This window comes from Cydia strobilella, chromosome 1 (assembly GCF_947568885.1).
Source record: "Cydia strobilella chromosome 1, ilCydStro3.1, whole genome shotgun sequence".
Classification (NCBI taxonomy): Eukaryota; Metazoa; Arthropoda; class Insecta; order Lepidoptera; family Tortricidae; genus Cydia; species Cydia strobilella.
In genome coordinates this window covers 3268326-3287014 of record NC_086041.1, presented here as the reverse complement: position 1 = coordinate 3287014, position 18689 = coordinate 3268326, and the positions used below count along the sequence as shown (strand labels likewise).

Below are 18689 nucleotides of genomic sequence, written 5' to 3'. Positions count from 1 at the left end.
TCTTACTTCTCTCTTATCTTTATCTTAGCCCATATTGTAATGACCGACGAGCCATCACGATTCGCCACGGTGCTAATTGGTGTTATCGGACGGCATAGTTGCGCGCGCACATGTAGTAGCTCTCGTACACAAGTTTATTTACATCGTGAACCAATTCCCTACAACTATCGGTTATCAATTCAAGTCGTGGGAAACTACCACTAAATTAATTTTTAACAAGCAGAAACGTCTGCGATCAATGCTATTAACGACGATGTTATTATGACGTTTCTGCTTGTTAAAAATTAATTTAGAATGGGTAGCACATCGTAAGGGCCTGGCCACATGTACGCGGTGCGACGTCGCCGACGCAACGCGGCGCGTTTTGCGGTGCCGCCGCCGCAACGCAGAAATCTGCGGCGCCGCTCGCCGCAACGCAAAATCTGGCGGTGCGTCGTGCGACGCCGCGCGCGGTACCGCAAAACGGTGCGCGGCGCCGCCCGCCGCAACGCAAAATCTTGCGGTGCGTCGTGCGTCGCCGCGCGCGGTGTCGCAAAGCGTTGCGCGTCGCCGCGCGCGGTGCCGCCCGCCGCAACGCAAAAATTTGGCGGTGCGACTGCAAATTTGTAATCACAATTAAGTCAACGTTCCATAAATAATAATATACTATAGATAGGTATATATTTAAAAAAAAACAACAATCGTTTATCTATAAATATGGTTCTAATGATTACTCACTAATTCACCAACTGTCATACAGGCTTAATATATCTTAGAAAAAATCAACAACAATCACAAACAGCTTTACTTACAAGTCAACATTCCAAAAATAATTTACACGCCTTTAGAGATAATGACAATCAGGTCGTGTTCTAAAATTCTAAAATTAATACCGCCACCATTTTACAGAATAATATTTTTTTCTTTTTTTTAACACTTAATACGAAAGTGAAGGACCCGCGCGATATCGCCGTTTCATACAAACGTGTAGTCCTTTTTCCTCTCTGGTTATTAACATTATATGGTTATTAACAAATATGTGTCTCTTCTTTATTAGAGGCGATATTTTGCTTAAAAGTTCTTTAAAACACGGCACAGACATTCGAAAATTGTTATGAAATTTATTTTCAGTCATCTTCAATGCCTCGTATTTTCTTTTGAAATGATATCCATCTTCATTCATGACATGAAGACATGGGTTTACCCAAAATTTTCTTTTCAATTGCTTCTTATTTCTATGCCTTCTTAATAACAGCCAAACACAGTCGAATTCTTTACTACTTATGCAGCGCGGCGCCGCATGCGGTGCCGCGACGACGGACGCGGCACCGCAAGTCGCACCGCCAAATTTTTGCGTTGCGGCGGGCGGCACCGCGCGCGGCGACGCACGACGCACCGCAAGATTTTGCGTTGCGGCGGGCGGCGCCGCGCACCGTTTTGCGGTACCGCGCGCGGCGTCGCACGACGCACCGCCAGATTTTGCGTTGCGGCGAGCGGCGCCGCAGATTTCTGCGTTGCGGCGGCGGCACCGCAAAACGCGCCGCGTTGCGTCGGCGACGTCGCACCGCGTACATGTGGCCAGGCCCTAACTGGTGAATTTCCAATATGACTTGGAACTCCGGTGGCCGTTTAAGAAGTGTAACACTCTTACGGTAGATGTCGCTAGGGTCCCCTAGACCCATATAGTGGGAAGATTTGCTGACTATGGATGAGGTCTTGGTGGCTCAGTTGGCAGAGCGCTGGAGTATCGATCCAGAGGCCGTGAGTTAAAGTCTTACCCGAGGCAGTAATTTTTCCACTTTTAAATTTATTCTAAGCTTAACTACCACTAAGTTTATAGTTATCTATTTATTAAAATGTTACTAAATACTACCTACACCTATGAGTTAAGAGGATATACCAGCTGAGCCCCTTCTCAAATTTGAGAATTTTAGGTAAATATCTTCGTCGCGCTGGCGGAGACGGTTTCTAAAATTTTTGCGATAAGGACAACTGCTGCTTAGGCGAACGATCCTGCGTAAAAATCTTTGAAATCGAGGTTTTGTTCTCGACATTTTCCTCCTCCAAAACAACCAATCGTTACGAATGAGAAAGAAATTATCTGTGTCTGACCGTTTTGATTTTTGTGTTTATGGTTGCCGACTTTGTATGCTAGGCGTCTGTTTACGACGCATTTATTTGGCCGTTTATAGCACTGTTTGAAGTAACCTAGTTCTTAATTTTAAACTAACACGGGAGTTAATCGCGTAAAAACTTACGTTTATTTATGGCTTGACGTTTCGAACGTGAGGTTACGTGCGTGGTCACCGGCAGACTAGCGAGGAAATTGTATCAACATCATCAACATCTACTTGCTGCGCGGGTTTTGCGAACTACCCGCACTTGATCTTGATTATTAACTTGTACGCTAGGGTTGTCACTTCGCTTACGACATTCGATGGTATGTGATGGGATGTTTTTTGCCCCTTACATTTGCTAATCACTGGATTCCACGCAGACGAAATCCCTGTCCCTCATTATGATTGAAATTTCAATGTTTTCTGATTTCAATTGCTTCACGTACTTTCCTGCTGTAGTAAAGACGTTCCATTGAGAGGACTTTGGGATTATGGAGCTCAATCCAGTGGTTTGGTCCCGAGTGTAGCAAATGTTCGGCTATCTGAAGCTACATAAACTAATTACACACCTAGATATACCTTATCCTATTGTAAGTACCCGGTTGGACCCGGATATGTCCTTAAACTACGTCCAAAAGAGAGGTATGGGCACTGTGCATGACATCTCGCTTTGTGTGGTAGGGCACAGGACAGCGGATGTCATTCCAGATCTAGAGCAGAGCCCAACTGGGGAGGTACCTTACAGAAAACCGCAGCCAAATAACACTAGACCCTACTAATAGTGTTGTGTTCCTGCCGGTGAGTAAGGTTGCCAGATTTCGAGGGAGAGGAGTGTTAGGGTCGGCAACGCGCATGTAACTCCTCTGGAGTTGCAGGCGTACATAGGCTACGGAGACTGCTTAACATCAGGCGGGCCGTATGCTTGTTTGCCACCGACGTAGTATAAAAAAAAGTACAAACTTTCAGAGCAATCTAGCTAGTCGTTATAAAATGAGAGCGTAACTACGTTCTATGGAGAACCGAGCTTCCCCGGCAAGCTCTTAAAAATATTGCACAAATATCAGCTTACATTTAGAATCTATTATGCGCATACGCAATTACTCACTAATATCACTCTCATGAAACCGCGTCGTACAAACCATTCATATGGGCCGTATATATTCGCGTTCGTGCGTAAGGTCAACAGCCTAAACACGTGGCAGTAATTGTTCGCGTTAATTGCTGATTGCATAACGATGGTGACGACTGACGATCGACGTCAGGTTTCGCACATGCGATACCTAATGGAAGCAAGAAAAGCTGCCAAATCTATAGTGTGTGCTGTGCATGATGTTAGCTTTGTCATGCCATATTTCATAAAAGCTGCCAACTCTATAGTTTGTTCTGTGCATGATGTTAGCTTTGTCATGCCATATTTCATAAAAGCTAGAAAAGTTGCCTAATCTATAGTTTGTGCTGTGCATGATGTTAGCTTTGTCATGCCATATTTCATAAAAGCTAGAAAAGTTGCCTAATCTATAGTTTGTGCTGTGCATGATGTTAGCTTTGTCATGCCATATTTCATAAAAGCTGCCAAATCTATATTTTGTGCTGTGCATGATTTTAGCTTTGTCATGCCATATTTCATAAAAGCTGCCAAATCTATAGTTTGTGTTGTGCATGATTTTAGCTTTGTCATGCCATATTTCATAAAAAGCTGGCAAGAAAATTTTATCGCTTTGAGGAAACGTCATTTTGAGAAATGCATTATTCATACGTAGCATATTTGAAGCTTTGACTTATATATTTGTAAAGGTAGTTTCGTAAGTCGGAAACAATTTTCAATGGCTCGTCCACAGTAAATTGTTTAGCTGATCTTATTATATCATAATATTGTAACCTTTATAACATAAATGTCCCAGGTAGACACTGTCCCAATAATTGCCACCTTCCACCTTAAATTTACCAATTTAGGTGATAAACGGGCTGTCAACTGTCAAATACTAGTACGTTTACCTTATCTTCACCAACAAATCTGAAGTTTAGGGTCGTTGATTTTAGTCGTGAGTAAATTGACAACAATGCTTAGTATTTAGCGGAAAATTGCCTCCAAATTCGTGCGGAGTGTTATTGATAAGCCGAAATGAACAAAGGCTGTAATTGATATAATCAGAGCACAGATTACAAGACAACGGCTGCAGAATACCAAACTAAAATACAGTTTGAACCTCACTAAAAGTATACCAGTAAAGTTCAAAATTGATAGTAATACGTGAAGATGATTATTTGCAATAAACTGCAAATTGCGGCAAACACCTGCACTTTAAATAGCCTTAATATCATTAGGATAAAGTTGATATTTGTGGTTTTTGTGAGTATACGGGTTGGAAGTTGAAAAAATGTAAGGAAATGGATACCGGGAAGCGGAGAAAGGTAAATTGGCTAGCAATACCTCGATCGGCTTTTATCTGAAGTCGTTCAAATTTTACGCGTTTTTCGGGGTTCTGTGTCAAATTATGCAAAGAAAACAATACATTTCATAATAGATCTTGACTTACTTTAAAAATATTTGGTTTTCTCTAACTCAGTGAATTTTATGTCACACACACACAACAACTACATTTTATGTCTGTGCCAATTAGGTAAATACAATAGGTACATAAAATTCTTACAACATACTTAAACAGTGCATCAACAACAATAATATCTTGGTCCAGACGTCGCGCTGTTATTTTAGTCAATGTAAATGTCACGACGGCGGGCTTACCGATTCTAAATATCGGTTACAATACAGTGTTTAAAATATTAAATATATTAATAACGTGTTTTAAGTCGAAAACGCTCGACATGTTTCACTCCGTACCGGGGAGCGTCATCAGGAGCTTGCGTCGACGGTGACGGACCGGACAGTGTTTAAAATATTTATTTAATGAATTATTGAATTACTAGTCCTAAACTTTTGTGGAGCAACAGAATGCAACACGGTAACATTAAGCAATTTATCACTAGTAATTATTTTTATTGTTGCAGTGTAAACAAACATGATTGCCAAGCTTAGATTTTGGACAAAAATGACAAGAGATTATTGTCAGTTGTCAGGGAAAATCCTGAGGCCATACTGTCTGCATTTAGTTTTATTCACGTGTTACGCATGCAATTTATTTACGTTAACGACGTAAATATTTCCATAATATTCAAGTTTGATGAAACTGAAGGAAACATTAAACTGAAAATCTAAGGATGTCAAGCGGCCGATTGTAATAAACGCTTGTACTACTCGATATTCACGCTTTTAGTATGGGAATATATGCATACAATACTCAATTTTAAAATAGCTTTTGCATTGAATATTTCAGTCTTGTTTACGCACAATTAACTCGAGTAAAGTTTGTTAATATTTTTTCAATAAAGTAGCAGGGGCAATGAAAATGTTGCTTGAAATGATTAAAAATAAACTGATTATTAATTTAAAAAATCCAAAAAATACTTTTAAGTACTATAGGTATCCTTTATCTTCAAGACGAGCGTTAATAGGTACTTGTACGTTTCCTATTCGGCTGACGACAAAATGATTTAATAATATTACAAGATGTATGTATCGCACACTTCATATAATAATGCATTCCTGCTAATAAGTTTTATGTACCCTAAAGCTATAAAATTTTATCTAGCTTGCCCAGAGGCCTATAAAAAGCTATTAAATTTATATAAAAAGGTCTATCACTCCGTTGTATTTTGAATCTTCATTTTGACAAATTAAATTTGCATTAGACTTATATTGACCGGGATATAGACCGTGATTACCTTTTAATATAAGCATATATAAGTCTAGTGAAACTAACCGTGAATCATTCAAAACTCAAAATTTGCATTTGTAGCAAGTTTATCAGCGGCTAGAGGATGTGAATTACACGATAGAACTGTACATTATAGCCAAATTTCATTAGTGTTTGCTCCAATTCAAAGTACCACTCACGCACGCACATTCCGTGTCATTCCGATTCCAAACAGCTAGCTCGCGGCAATCCATTCTATAGAGTCATTATCGCAATTCGGACGATATGTAATTACGTACCTGCATGCCGATTCTGACAGCTTTGTTATTACCCGGCCATTAAATTAGTTCGGATGCTATTATTGCGTCTATTAACCTTTTTAGGAGCTGTCAAATAAATGGTAATAGTAAGACAGATGCTGCTGTGTAGATTTGTAAGATTAAGAACGATTTCGCTCCATTAACATCGCAATATTAGTTACCGAATATCGCCGTATCTTGCAAAGCCAGCACCAGTTGGTTTATGTGCCATGCATTCTCACTACATATGTCTGTCTCCGGCTGCCTTTCCACTAAGGCGAAGATGAGAGGAGACGTGCGGGAATCAACCAAAAGCATTTGTGGTAATTCAGTAGAGCGGAGAGGAGAATAGACTAAACCCATTTAGACCCATCACTAATTGCAAGCAATAGAGGTGTCGAAGATTATGTCATATGGCGCCACTTGCACTATTCCACTAACCCGGGGTTAACCGGTTAAACCGTTAACCTAGTGTCAAATTGTACTGGTAACCATGGTAACTCCAAGTTTAACCGGCTAACCCCGGGTTAGTGGGATGGTGCAAGTGGCGCCTATTGAAAGGAATTAGTCAAACACTACCTTACATTTAGGTTCAATAACAAAACTTCCGTGAGACACAGACATATTAAACATATTAAGAACGGGTCACTCGCGTATTTTAAGTCGAAAACGCTTGACATGTTTCACTCCGTACCGAGGAGCGTCATCAGGAGCTTGCGTCGACGGTGACGGACCGGCGCACACTGCGGGCCGCAGCACTTCGCGCCCGATGACTCGGCGCGGGCGCCGGTGGCGGCAGGGGGGGGCGAGAAACTACCCTCGTTTACGGCATTATTGTCAAATGATGGGTTGCACACAATACTCACTACGTCCTTCGCTAATGGTTCGTCCACACTGTCCACCGACGTAGTACCCAAAATAGTTTTCCAGCTCGGAGGCACTGACCAACCACAATCACGGTTAAAATTCGAATGACGACTAATTTCGATAGCCTCCCGTACTTTTCGCTGAATCACAAACTTTTCTTTCGCCAGCACGGTTACCTTATCGAAACGTATATAGGTATAGTGAGTCGAATCCGAATCCACTACCTGTTCCGTTACCGCAGAACCCCGGCTATCCCTGTTCTTCATACTACGTATGTGTTCGGACAATCTGGTGGAAATGTTTCGGCCCGTCTCTCCTGTGTAGTTTTTCCCACAGGAGCCAGGAATCATGTATACATCCGGACTGTTCAAAGGCTCCCTATCCGTCACCGTCGACGCAAGCTCCTGATGACGCTCCTCGGTACGGAGTGAAACTTGTCCAGCGTTTTCGACTTAAAATACGTGAGTGACCCGTTATTAATATGTTATAATGTATAATGAACAATGTTATGTTTATGTTTAAGATTTAGGTTGTTAGTATATTTCAGAGTGACGAGTAACGGTAACTGTATAGTAAGCAATTAGAGTTCACGAAAAATATTAAATTTAAAATAAACACACTTCAATTCGCTCCACAGATTTCGGGTAAATCTCATTTATATACACGCTTATCTAGTTTTTATACTAACAGCAACATAAGTTATGACTTATTTCACAGGCACTATTATTTAAAAAAACACGCCTAGACCCTGTCTGGCCGTAAATAATAGGCTCAAAACGCAAGTTACTATAAAAAGGTTCCAAGTCCAATGATGATTAAGAAGGAATTTAAGCTCTAAGATAATTCTAATATGACTCAAAATGTAGCTACATTACACATGTAATACAACAGTTACAATGACATAACAAGAAAGATATCAAATAAGCGATAAACGCTCTACTATTAACTTTTTGCCGCTAATTCGTGGTATTGTTGCAATTTAGTGTTAGACAAATGATCTTAATATGTTCCTAATAATCGTTATTTTAAAGTGACAGTTATAGTCCATTTTATTGAAATAGTCTCGACATTCCTTGAACTTCAAGTGTTTAATATGCAAAATTGAAGGTATATTATTGTTAATAGACTGGATAATGACATCAAACAGTTGCCTTTGAAAATGTTTATTTAAAGTAAAACTCCGTTGAGAAATACATGACATCCTTTGAGTGAGGTAGGTGCATGATAATAGGCCTTGACCTTGACTATAATTGTTTAAACTTAGCTTTAGTTGTAAGTTTAGTTTTTTGCATGCTGCCAGATGCTGGTGAAATATGTGTTACTTATGTATAATATTGTCTGACCACCTTTTGTACCATATTTCATGCAAAATAAAATTATTTGTATTTGTATTTATAAAATATAGTTTCTGGCATGAAGATATATCCTGCTCTACCGATAAATTCGACAATTACATCGAATTTCATAAATATCTGTCTTATAAATATAACTGTCATTAAAAGCATAGGTATATAGTGATTAGCTATGATACCTACCTACAAAACGGCCCATACTAAGATGAATTGATGATATAACATCAATAACCATTAAATTAATTGAATAATAAGATATTCAGTTTATAATAATCGTAGTGCTAGTAGAGGCTTTAGAGAGTTCTAGATATCCGATTTCATTTTCATCGCGTAAGTAATTGCCCTACGGACGGTTCCACTCAAATCCGTCTGTTGTTATTTTAGTACTTAGTTAGCTTGTTAAAGTTCACCCAATTGATTGTACCAATAACTAGAACTGTTCTTTGATGCAATTCGCTGCAGCGTAGATTCCATAAGCTTTTGTGATTAAAACAACATCCAAAAAAATATGTTACGCTTAATTTGCAGACGAATGGTGGTGAACGACAGTGTGAAAAGACAAAAAAGTGTGAAGTCTAAACAACAAATATGAAGTACTCACTGTGAACGCTGTTGACGTCTGTGGTGCCGTTGACGGTGCCATCCGGCAGCAGCTGCAGATATCGATTTTTCAGGAACATCTGTATGTTCCTCGAGGTTCCGGTGATGTGACTGAGGTTCGCCGAGCGCTGCGCGCGCTCCGGCGCGGGGGCCGCGGCGCACGTGGCCAGCGCCAGCGCCGCCAGGAGCAGCCGCAGCGTGCGCGGGCGCATCGCGCGCCGCGCCCATGGCCGCCGCCCGGGCGCCGTCACTGCTCACGACCACTCATAACCCGCACGCAGTTCTGTTACAATCTTCCCCTTAGTAGGGTTTTATTTTTTGGCGCCCAACGTGGGGCCTGATACTTTCAAATTAACTGCAATCTCTTGTGCGCTTTCGATTTCGGTTGTGACATGTGAATGCAGTCATATTTAGTAAAGTGGTCGCAGTATTGTGATACTTTCGGTGTCTCGGTTTACTCGCCACCGCAAACGTGCCAGCTTGCGGCCATTCACACGATCTGTAACAAAAATATTTGTGCATGTTATTGTAAGTCTATTGCTCAGCGGTAGAGGTGGAGTAGTTGGTTCAGATGTATGTAGAGGCGAAGAATTGAAATACCGTCTTGTGGTCACAATAATTATATATTTTAATAAGCACAATATTTAAAGCACCTAAGGTGAATTGTAATAGCGTTTACGTTTAGGTGGATTTGTTATAGCTTTTACATGGTAACCGAAATAGAAAGGTAAAAGAACATAGAGTACAGAGCACTGACTTTAAAAAGGATTTAATATATAATATCAACAGTTAAGTTATTTCGATTGAAGGGTAAAATTTATAAAACGATCATAAGACCTGTCGTCATGTATGGATCAGAGTGTTGGGCCCTAAAGGTGAGGGATGAAAAGAGATTGCATGTAGCGGAGATGAGAATGTTAAGGTGGATGTGTGGCGTGACGAGAATGGATAGGATAAGGAATGAGTATATAAGAGGAAGCCTGAAAGTTGTACCCATAACAGAAAAAGTAAGGGCAAATCGCCTAGCATGGTACGGGCATGTGATGCGGAGGGATGAAAGTCATGTGACAAGAAAGGTATTAAGAATGAATGTGGAGGGAAGTACGAGGAGAGGAAAACCGAGGAAAAGGTGGATGGACTGTGTGAAAGATGATATGAAACTAACGCAAGTGAATGATGAGATGACGGGTGACAGAGATGTATGGAAGAAAAAGACATGCTGCGCCGACCCCAAGTGAATGGGACAAGGGCAAGCGAATGATGAGTTAAGTTCTTTTGGACTTGCCAACATCTATGAATTGGTTGTTTGTTAGTTCAGGCCAGGAGATCTAAACTTAGTCGTTGATCTGAGAAAAAAGAATCGAACTAACTTAAATGTAAATAATTTTTTTTTTTTATTGTGCGTTACGAACCCCAACCACCATTGCATTGCATTGGACCGGCAATCCAAGGATGTGAGTTCGAGTCCCACGTTGGCCAGAGTTGATCATCGTTAATTTTTTCATTGTGATTGACATCTGTATTTACAATTTATGAATCGAACTAACTGCATGAACTACATCGAATGTCACATAGATGAATATGAAATGCAAGAATGTCACTGCGCAATGCGCATCAATCTGCTACGGTAATATCACTGTGCTACACAGTTAATAATCTCTAAAAACCAAACATTATGTGCCTGCAGCTCAAATCAATTTGAACTATTTTTGTAATTAAATCTTCAAGCAATGTTTATATTTAAGCAGATTGTTTACAACTAAATGAATATAGTCACTATTTTATATTACTCAACGAAAAGATATGACAGCATGTTATGATTAACTGCCTCAAGACACCGTTATCTGCCACATATTGAATATTGTTTATTAATGGCTGTTCAATCGATATAAAAATTATAATTGAGTGTTATCTTAGGACTGACCTGCCACTGTAACCCGCGCTTTGGATCAGTTACTGATTTATTACATAGAATAATATTATATTTCTTGGCTTCTTGTCAACTTTTCCGTACTAAATAAGTTAATAAATCACATAGTGACATGTGTTTAGAATGTTTAAGCGATTTTCATTACATTTGCATACTTTGTGGTAATGGTAACCGAATGGGTAAGCTGCTTATATACAAAAAGATGTCAATGAAATATCACCTCGACTTTTATATTAGTGTACCCTGGGATCCCAAGCCACTGCTTACAGGATGGAAGAGGAGTATAAACGCAAAGATGATAGACAGATTTAACCCTTAGGTTTTCAATGAAGGTCAACATCGTGAAACCCTGAAATCAACTATGAACCGAACTATGCCTAGATTTTCCTACAAGTAAGAAGTACAGATCTTCAAGTGGCAATGCTTTTATAAATAAAATAAAAATCTTAACCAGATTCCTCCCTCTCATCCTCCTACTTTTCCCCCTAAAGTAAGAAATAAGCGGTGACTTATTTTCAATATTAGTGGTGGTCATTGCTATAACTGTTTCAAGTTTTAGGTATTTATCTCAAACGGTCTCTGAGAAGAACGCATTTAACTGATTTGCAAGACCGTAGTGATCCCGAAGTGTTCCGTATGTCAAAACAAAGTTTTGCACGGAACACTAAAAAAATACTGGCCATAGGATTCTTTGGAATAAGATTCAATTCAGAAGTAAGAAAAGAAACTGCTAAGAGAAGGATTAAAAAAGTAAAAGGCGTATATAGTAATATGATAAGCGCGAAATAGGTAACTAGGTCAAAATACGAAGGTCACTTAGGCCTAAACATTACGAACGGCATGTCACGTAATGTCAACGTATTTAACACAGACGTATAATATCAATAATCTATGAAACTAAAAGGTATAAAACCTATCAATATAGACGTATGCTAATCTCAATCTTAATACGAAGCGCTTTAAGTTGAATGTTCTCTTAAGCTCTTTGTCTTTTAGCTTGTTTTTGTTTTAAAACTGCGATATTTGTCGAAACCACACACTTCGTTTGACAGCCCATGTGTGAAACGCAAACATAGCTGCCAACAAAAAACAATTGATAAAGTCGCATTCAATTTTAAGCCATATTTGGTTGCGTTAGAATTATGATTAGAAAAGTGTGTTAGTAATGTTGGAAATAATCAAAAACCATTAAAGTACTGAAAGATAAGAACCCCTCGGAAGCATAGAAACGTTTTTAGATTGTGTTGTTGGACTGAAACTAACAAGTTTTTTTATAAATAAAAACTTAAATTAAAAAGGCAGGTGTAGTCACTGGCGCTTAAGAGTCCCCGGCAAGCTCGGCCGAATTGCACCTTTTCATACAAACTTAGCGCTATCATTTTAAAACAACGTGTTGGATTGTAATGAAACTTTGCACACACAATGACATGAGGTATATCTAGGTCTGTAATTAGTTTATATAGCTCCAGTTTAAAACACAAACGAAATAGAGCAAAAACATGGTTTGTATGAAAAACAAGATAGCTGTATTTTTTTAAATATGGTTATGGTGAATATGGTTTATATTTTACATAAACTAATTATAGACATAGATATACCTTATGCTATTGTAAGTACAACGTTGCAGAGCAATCTAGCTAGTCGTGTTAAAATGTGAGCGCGGAACTATCCAAGGTAGCAAAATGACGTCAAATGACGTCATTTTGCTACCTGGGTACGTTTGTATGGATAACCGAGCTTGCCGGGGACCCTTAATAAAAGTATATGTAACTTATTTAAAACAAATATTAAACTTTTAAGTGGTCAATTTAAGTCTAAACATACCATACCATTTTTGCACTTTGTAATTTTTCCTCAGTCACCCGTTGACCACGAACGCTGTAAAGGGTTCGAAACGTCGGGATGTATTATAAATTCAATATACGCGATATAATCCGTTTTCATAGTTTTATTTCTAAACATACCAATTTTCGTTTTATAATTCTAAAATATTAAAATCTGAGAAAACTGAAATTTTGAATAGAAGGATTTTTAAGAGTATGAAATCTTACATTGCAACTAAATTCATGCGATTTTAGATAATTTCTTGGTAAGTAGGAGCAACATATTCAATGGATACCTAGAGTTCAAATGCCGCAAGTGAAGACCTATTATTTTGCAGCAGCAGCCGTTTTTCTTTAGAAGTGTTCTAAAGCGAAAAAATATAAAACTACATAGTAAATTACGTATCATACTAGTTATTTAAATAATACAAATTTTACGTAATACCGACAACGCTGACAGTATAAGATATAAATGACATTTGAAATTCCGTTATTTGACTTTATTGACCACTAACGGTCTAACTAATTTGTGCCCTTTAGCTGCATTTTCTATCGCGTGTATAACGGGGAGTGCTCCGAGGAATTGTTCGGATTAATCCCTGCCGCTTCTTTTCGCCATCGCGCTACGCTACAACATTACCATCCTCACCACTTAGATGGTTGGCAGTCCTCAACTGTGCGTTTCTCCAGAAACTTCCTGCCTCGCACGGCTAAACTGTGGAATGAACTGTCGCCTGCGGTATTTCCGGACCGATATGACCTTCAAACCTTCAAGAAAAGAGCGTACTCCCATCTTAAAGGCCTACAACGCACTTACAACCGCTCTGGTGTTGCGGGTGTCCATGGGCGGCGGTAATCGCTTACCATCAGGTGATCCGTCTGCTCGTTTGCCTCCTATTTCATAAAAAAAAAAAGCTGAGTAGCGTTGTCTAATCTAATACGCATAAGTATGCTTATGCTTCCTGACGATCAGAACTTTACTATAACCTTGAGTACTGAGTGTAAATTAAAATGCCGCAAACATAAATTTGCTAGAGAAACTGGGTACGGAAGGAGTCGTCAGTAAATATTGAGAAATCTTCGTCAGAAGTACATTAAAATAATGGCGGCGACAAGTCAATAAATATTGAACATGTGGTGTTACGTGTTGGGAAAGTGCGTTAATTAAAACGCGTTTTATACGTTTTACTATGCGAACTATACTTATAGGTTACCTTATAAGGTTTCGCATCTTAATTAAATTTTGACGTATTAATCAACTCTAAGAACATTATTGTCAGATATTTAATCAAGTGCGTATAATAAAGTAATGAATGTTATTGTCATTAAAGCATAAAATATAGGTATTTAATTTAACTCGTTAAATTCTAAGGAAGGCTCAGTAGATAGAAAATTAAGTTTCTTGTAAGAAAAGGCTTGCAAGAAGGCCTGTAAAAATCGTCAGACATTTATAGACAGACCGTTGAAATTTTTATACATATCTACAAACAAAAACCACAGTTTCGCTAACCAAAACACAAACAAGAAGGAAAGAAGATAATACCTAATAAGAACTTAAAACTAAACCTCAAAAGCTCTGTTCCTCGGTACGGAGTGAAACATGTCGAGCGTTTTCGACTTAAAATACGTGAGTGACCCGTTATAAATATATTTAATAAACCTCAAAACCTAAGTGAACAAACTATTAAAAACGATACTAAATATAAAAACCACGGTTAATAACATAGAGGTGTAAAGCCAGTGTCCAAAAACGGCATAATTTCAATATTATCATCAATAAACTGTCGTTTCCATTCTTGTTTAAGCGGCAAAATGTCGGTTTTCGATTCGAAATCGACATTAAATTATGTTAACCATCTGGTAAATCGGGTAAACAAATTGATGTTTTATGTTTATGCACTTCAAACAAGGAAAAATCGTAAAAAATTCTCTACACTTGTTCCAAAGTTGCATTTGGAGGATTTATTGAAATCCTCGACTCCCATTTTTACCGGCTTGTCTAATCTAGGACAACTGAGCATCTTGCCCTCCAACAACAACTAGAAGAAAAAAACAAGCCAAATACGGGTTCCTGCTCCACGTGGCCACCGCCATACATGAGGCGGGGACAAATGGGAATGATTTATATGAAGCGCCTACTCCCTGTGCCAGGCGAAGACAATTGGGATTACACGAGATACGAAGGCTTGCCCAACTAATATGTTTAACGCGCCGTCACAGCTATTCTTCTACATATATGTGCTATTTTCTATAAATAGGGACCTTATTGTCGATGGCGCTTACGCCTTTATAAACGATGCTCCAATAAATACAATGCCGCGCGACGCTGTGCGACGTAAGCGCCATCGACAATAAGGTCCCTTTTCATAGAAAATGCCCCATATGTGGTGCTAACTCTGTAGGTACAGCATCTAATAGATAGTGACGACCAAAGTGGTCTAACATATCATAACACACCTTTGTTAGAACATAAAATAGGATATGTCCCGATATATTTCGCCACTTTGGCCGTCACTAGGAATCTATTTGATACTGTCGCTACGCCGTGTCGCGGTTTCCGGACCTAATACGTGTCGCGGTTTCCGGACCTATTATAAGCTTAACTTATTATAAGCTCGTATTTCCAAGATTTATGTCTGTCTGTGTCTGTGCTAATGCGTCTTTTATTGACAGAAACTCGTTTCAAACGACTTTTTTATGCGTTTTCGAGTAACATTTCGTTAAAAAGAAGTATAACCCGTATTTTTATAATAAGGGTCAAGGCTAAATGGACATTATTTAACGTTCATTAGTTAAAAACTGTAATAGATGTCATATGTTAAAGAAAAAGTGACGAAGCCCTCCAGTGGTGAAGGCCGGATTCAAATTCTTTAGCTATCGCGGCTAACGCCATGAACCCCTAGGCCACCCCGCCACGGCGGTGCACGTCCGAATTTCTCGACTATATGCCATCTTAGTAAGACTAGGCGTCTTTTTCTTTCTAATTTATATATAATCTATTACAGTTTTTAATTTGTATAGTAGTGTGACTACTTTAAAAAACACTAATCAAAATATTTAATAAAATAATTTGATTTGTTCTCAAACTTGTTCGTTAATTAGTTAATTTGTATAATTTATTAAGCAGAGAAGACGTACTTGAAATTCGAAGAAATTGATACCATACTGAGTTTGCTTGTAACGATGCTTATGTTACTCGTAAGTTGTTCACCGAAGACTTGCGCGTAAATGATCAACAAGTTAAACTATCAACATTATTGTTTATTAAGAGCCATTCAAAATGCAGAAATTTACCTACTTCTTATGACGATTAACAAAACATCAGCGTCGCAATGTAGAATGAGGGCTACCGTTTTTGTTATTATTTATGAATAAGGAGTGAAAATTCGCGATAAACAAGCTTGCGACCCCCAAAAATTCTATGCTTTAGACAATTTGTAAGACCTCCGTCTACACTAGCGCCCCTGGCGGCAAATTAAACACGATAGCCCAATTAACGTATGATTATAATAATCAGAAAATAAACTGAAATAGATAACATATACTAAAGAAAAAGTGACCAAGTCCACCCATATCCAACGACCACCAATGTCCAAGAATATTTCATAAAATAATTTGATTTGTTCCCTATTTGGAAAATGTTGCATGTTTAAAAAGGTAGGAATATAATATGTACGTTTTGATTATTGGAGATAAGCCAGTGGCGGATTAAAAGTAAATATATTTACGTGATTCAGCAAGTTAAAATTATATTAAAATTTTCTTCAATATGTAGCAATTTTATCTTTCACTTCTCATTTCTAATATCTGTCAAAAAACGAACAAATCGTACAAAAACAAGAAGAATGTCTGTTTTAAAATAGCTATTAAAGTCCTTCTGAATTATAATCCCCAGCTATCACGTCACCCTATATAATAGACATAAATATACCGAAATTAATTGACGACAAATTCTACCTATAAAATACTAAAGGGCCTTTGATCCGAGAATGTTGAATGTTGTGTATAAATCATGCATCAATGTGATAGATGCGTCACTTGAAATTTTGTTTATTACCCCGAGAACGTTAAAACGTTCGCGCGATCGAATTTTGCTTCAATTTTTTTATTTTTTTACACAAAACACTACTAGTGATATATGTTTTGTACGTAGATATCTGTAATAGCTATTTATGCAACAAGTGCGGAAATCATCTTTACGCACCTGTATCATACAATGTTTTACTATGCATTGTGCGAGTAAATAAAAAAACATATCATGGCAAATAAGTTTAATTATTGAAAGGAGTGTTTTAAATCGACACGAGTTGCAAATTATGTATGTATGTATGTATGTATGTAAACACTTTATTGTACATAAGACAGATTACAAACACAATAATAGAACATAAATATATACAATGTACAAAGGCGGACTTATCCCTATAAGGGATCTCTTCCAGTCAACCTTTGAGCAATTGAGAATGAAACAATAAACAGATCAAGATAGACAAACGAACACTATGAACAGAAAGTAAATTATGGTTCAATTATTACAAACGTAAATAATTAAAACCTGTAATCTAGAATATAAAATAAACATATATATACAATACATATCCATATAAACACAAATATATACCCATAAATACATATATATACATATATATATATATATATTATCACAACTAAATAAATAATCTTACCTATTCGCATGTGTATCGTACAACGTTTTACAGTACATATAGCCCTTTAAACTTTCGACATATGCACGAAAAGTGCTCTTTTCCGCACTAGTGCGAGAAAGTAGCACCATATGTACTGTAAAAAAAAATTGAAAACAAAAGCTCCATGATATGGCTCCGTAGGAAACGCACTTTTCGAGCACATGCATTGTAAAGTTATTTTGCAGATGGTTTAATTAATTGAGATGTTGGTGGACTTTTGTTATTCCAATTTTTTTACTCAGTTTTTTAACTTACCCACTAGTTTTTATTTCGATAGTCGTGTTGAATAGACTAATATCCTTGCTAAAGCAACGTGTGATGATAAATTTGGGTGATTTTTCAATGTCATTTTGATGACATAAACGCTGGCACAGTGTAATATCATGTAAAGCCACTTCATTTATATTTTTAGGTTAGAATGAGCAACTACTAGCCAATAATTAAAATGTATACCTACCATTTTTTTTACTGATTAGCTGAACTAGCAAGCAATGTTTATTAATTATGTTTCCTGTGATAAACTGTTTATCATCTGTTCTCTATGCGTAATATATCTATTTTATAACACACCTTGTTCAAATATAATGTAGTCAGACGTAAGTACCTATAAATAAATTTATCTTCGATTTTTGAAAAAATACAGGATATAAATTGAGATCGCGAGTTTACCTTAAAAAAACTGTCACGCTCAATGTTAATAAGTTAAAGCATTGCTCCTCCTTTTTTAAACGAGGGGCAATAAATTGAAATATTCATGCATTTTTAGGGTTCCGTACCCAAAGGGTAAAAACGGGACCCTATTACTAAGACTCCGCTGTCCGTCTGTCCGTCTGTCTGTCCGTCTGTCCGTCTGTCACCAGGTATCTCATGAACCGTGATAGCTAGACAGTTGAAATTTTCACAGATGATGTATTTCTGTTGCCGCTATAACAACAAATACTAAAAAGTACGGAACCCTCGGTGCGCGAGTCCGACTCGCACTTGGCCGGTTTTTTTAAATTTCTTTAGTCAAGCCAAACGCAATATAAGACTTATAAGATAAGTTTTATATAAAAATATGACACCCTATCACCCTTAGTGTCACTAGCAAATGTTGCAGATCACGTAGTTATTGAATATTACGACACAAAAATAGAGGGGTGATTGTTATTAAAAAAAACCGGCCAAGTGAGAGTCGGACTCGCGCACCGAGGGTTCCGTACTTTTTGTATTTGTTGTTATAGCGGCAACAGAAATCACGGTTCATGAGATACAGCCTGGT

General features: G+C 37.9%; 1 protein-coding gene across 2 annotated transcripts in view; it reads right to left on the bottom strand.

The window, feature by feature from the left end:
• Nucleotides 1-18689, bottom strand: part of LOC134752944 (fibroblast growth factor 22) — a 251025-nt gene that overhangs the window by 182504 nt on the left and 49832 nt on the right. For both annotated transcript variants that reach the window (XM_063688743.1, XM_063688803.1), the window contains exon 3: nucleotides 8971-9468. In XM_063688743.1, coding sequence (XP_063544813.1) covers nucleotides 8971-9181 — 211 coding nt within the window. In that variant the 5' untranslated portion in view covers nucleotides 9182-9468. The remainder of the gene's footprint in view (nucleotides 1-8970; nucleotides 9469-18689) is intronic.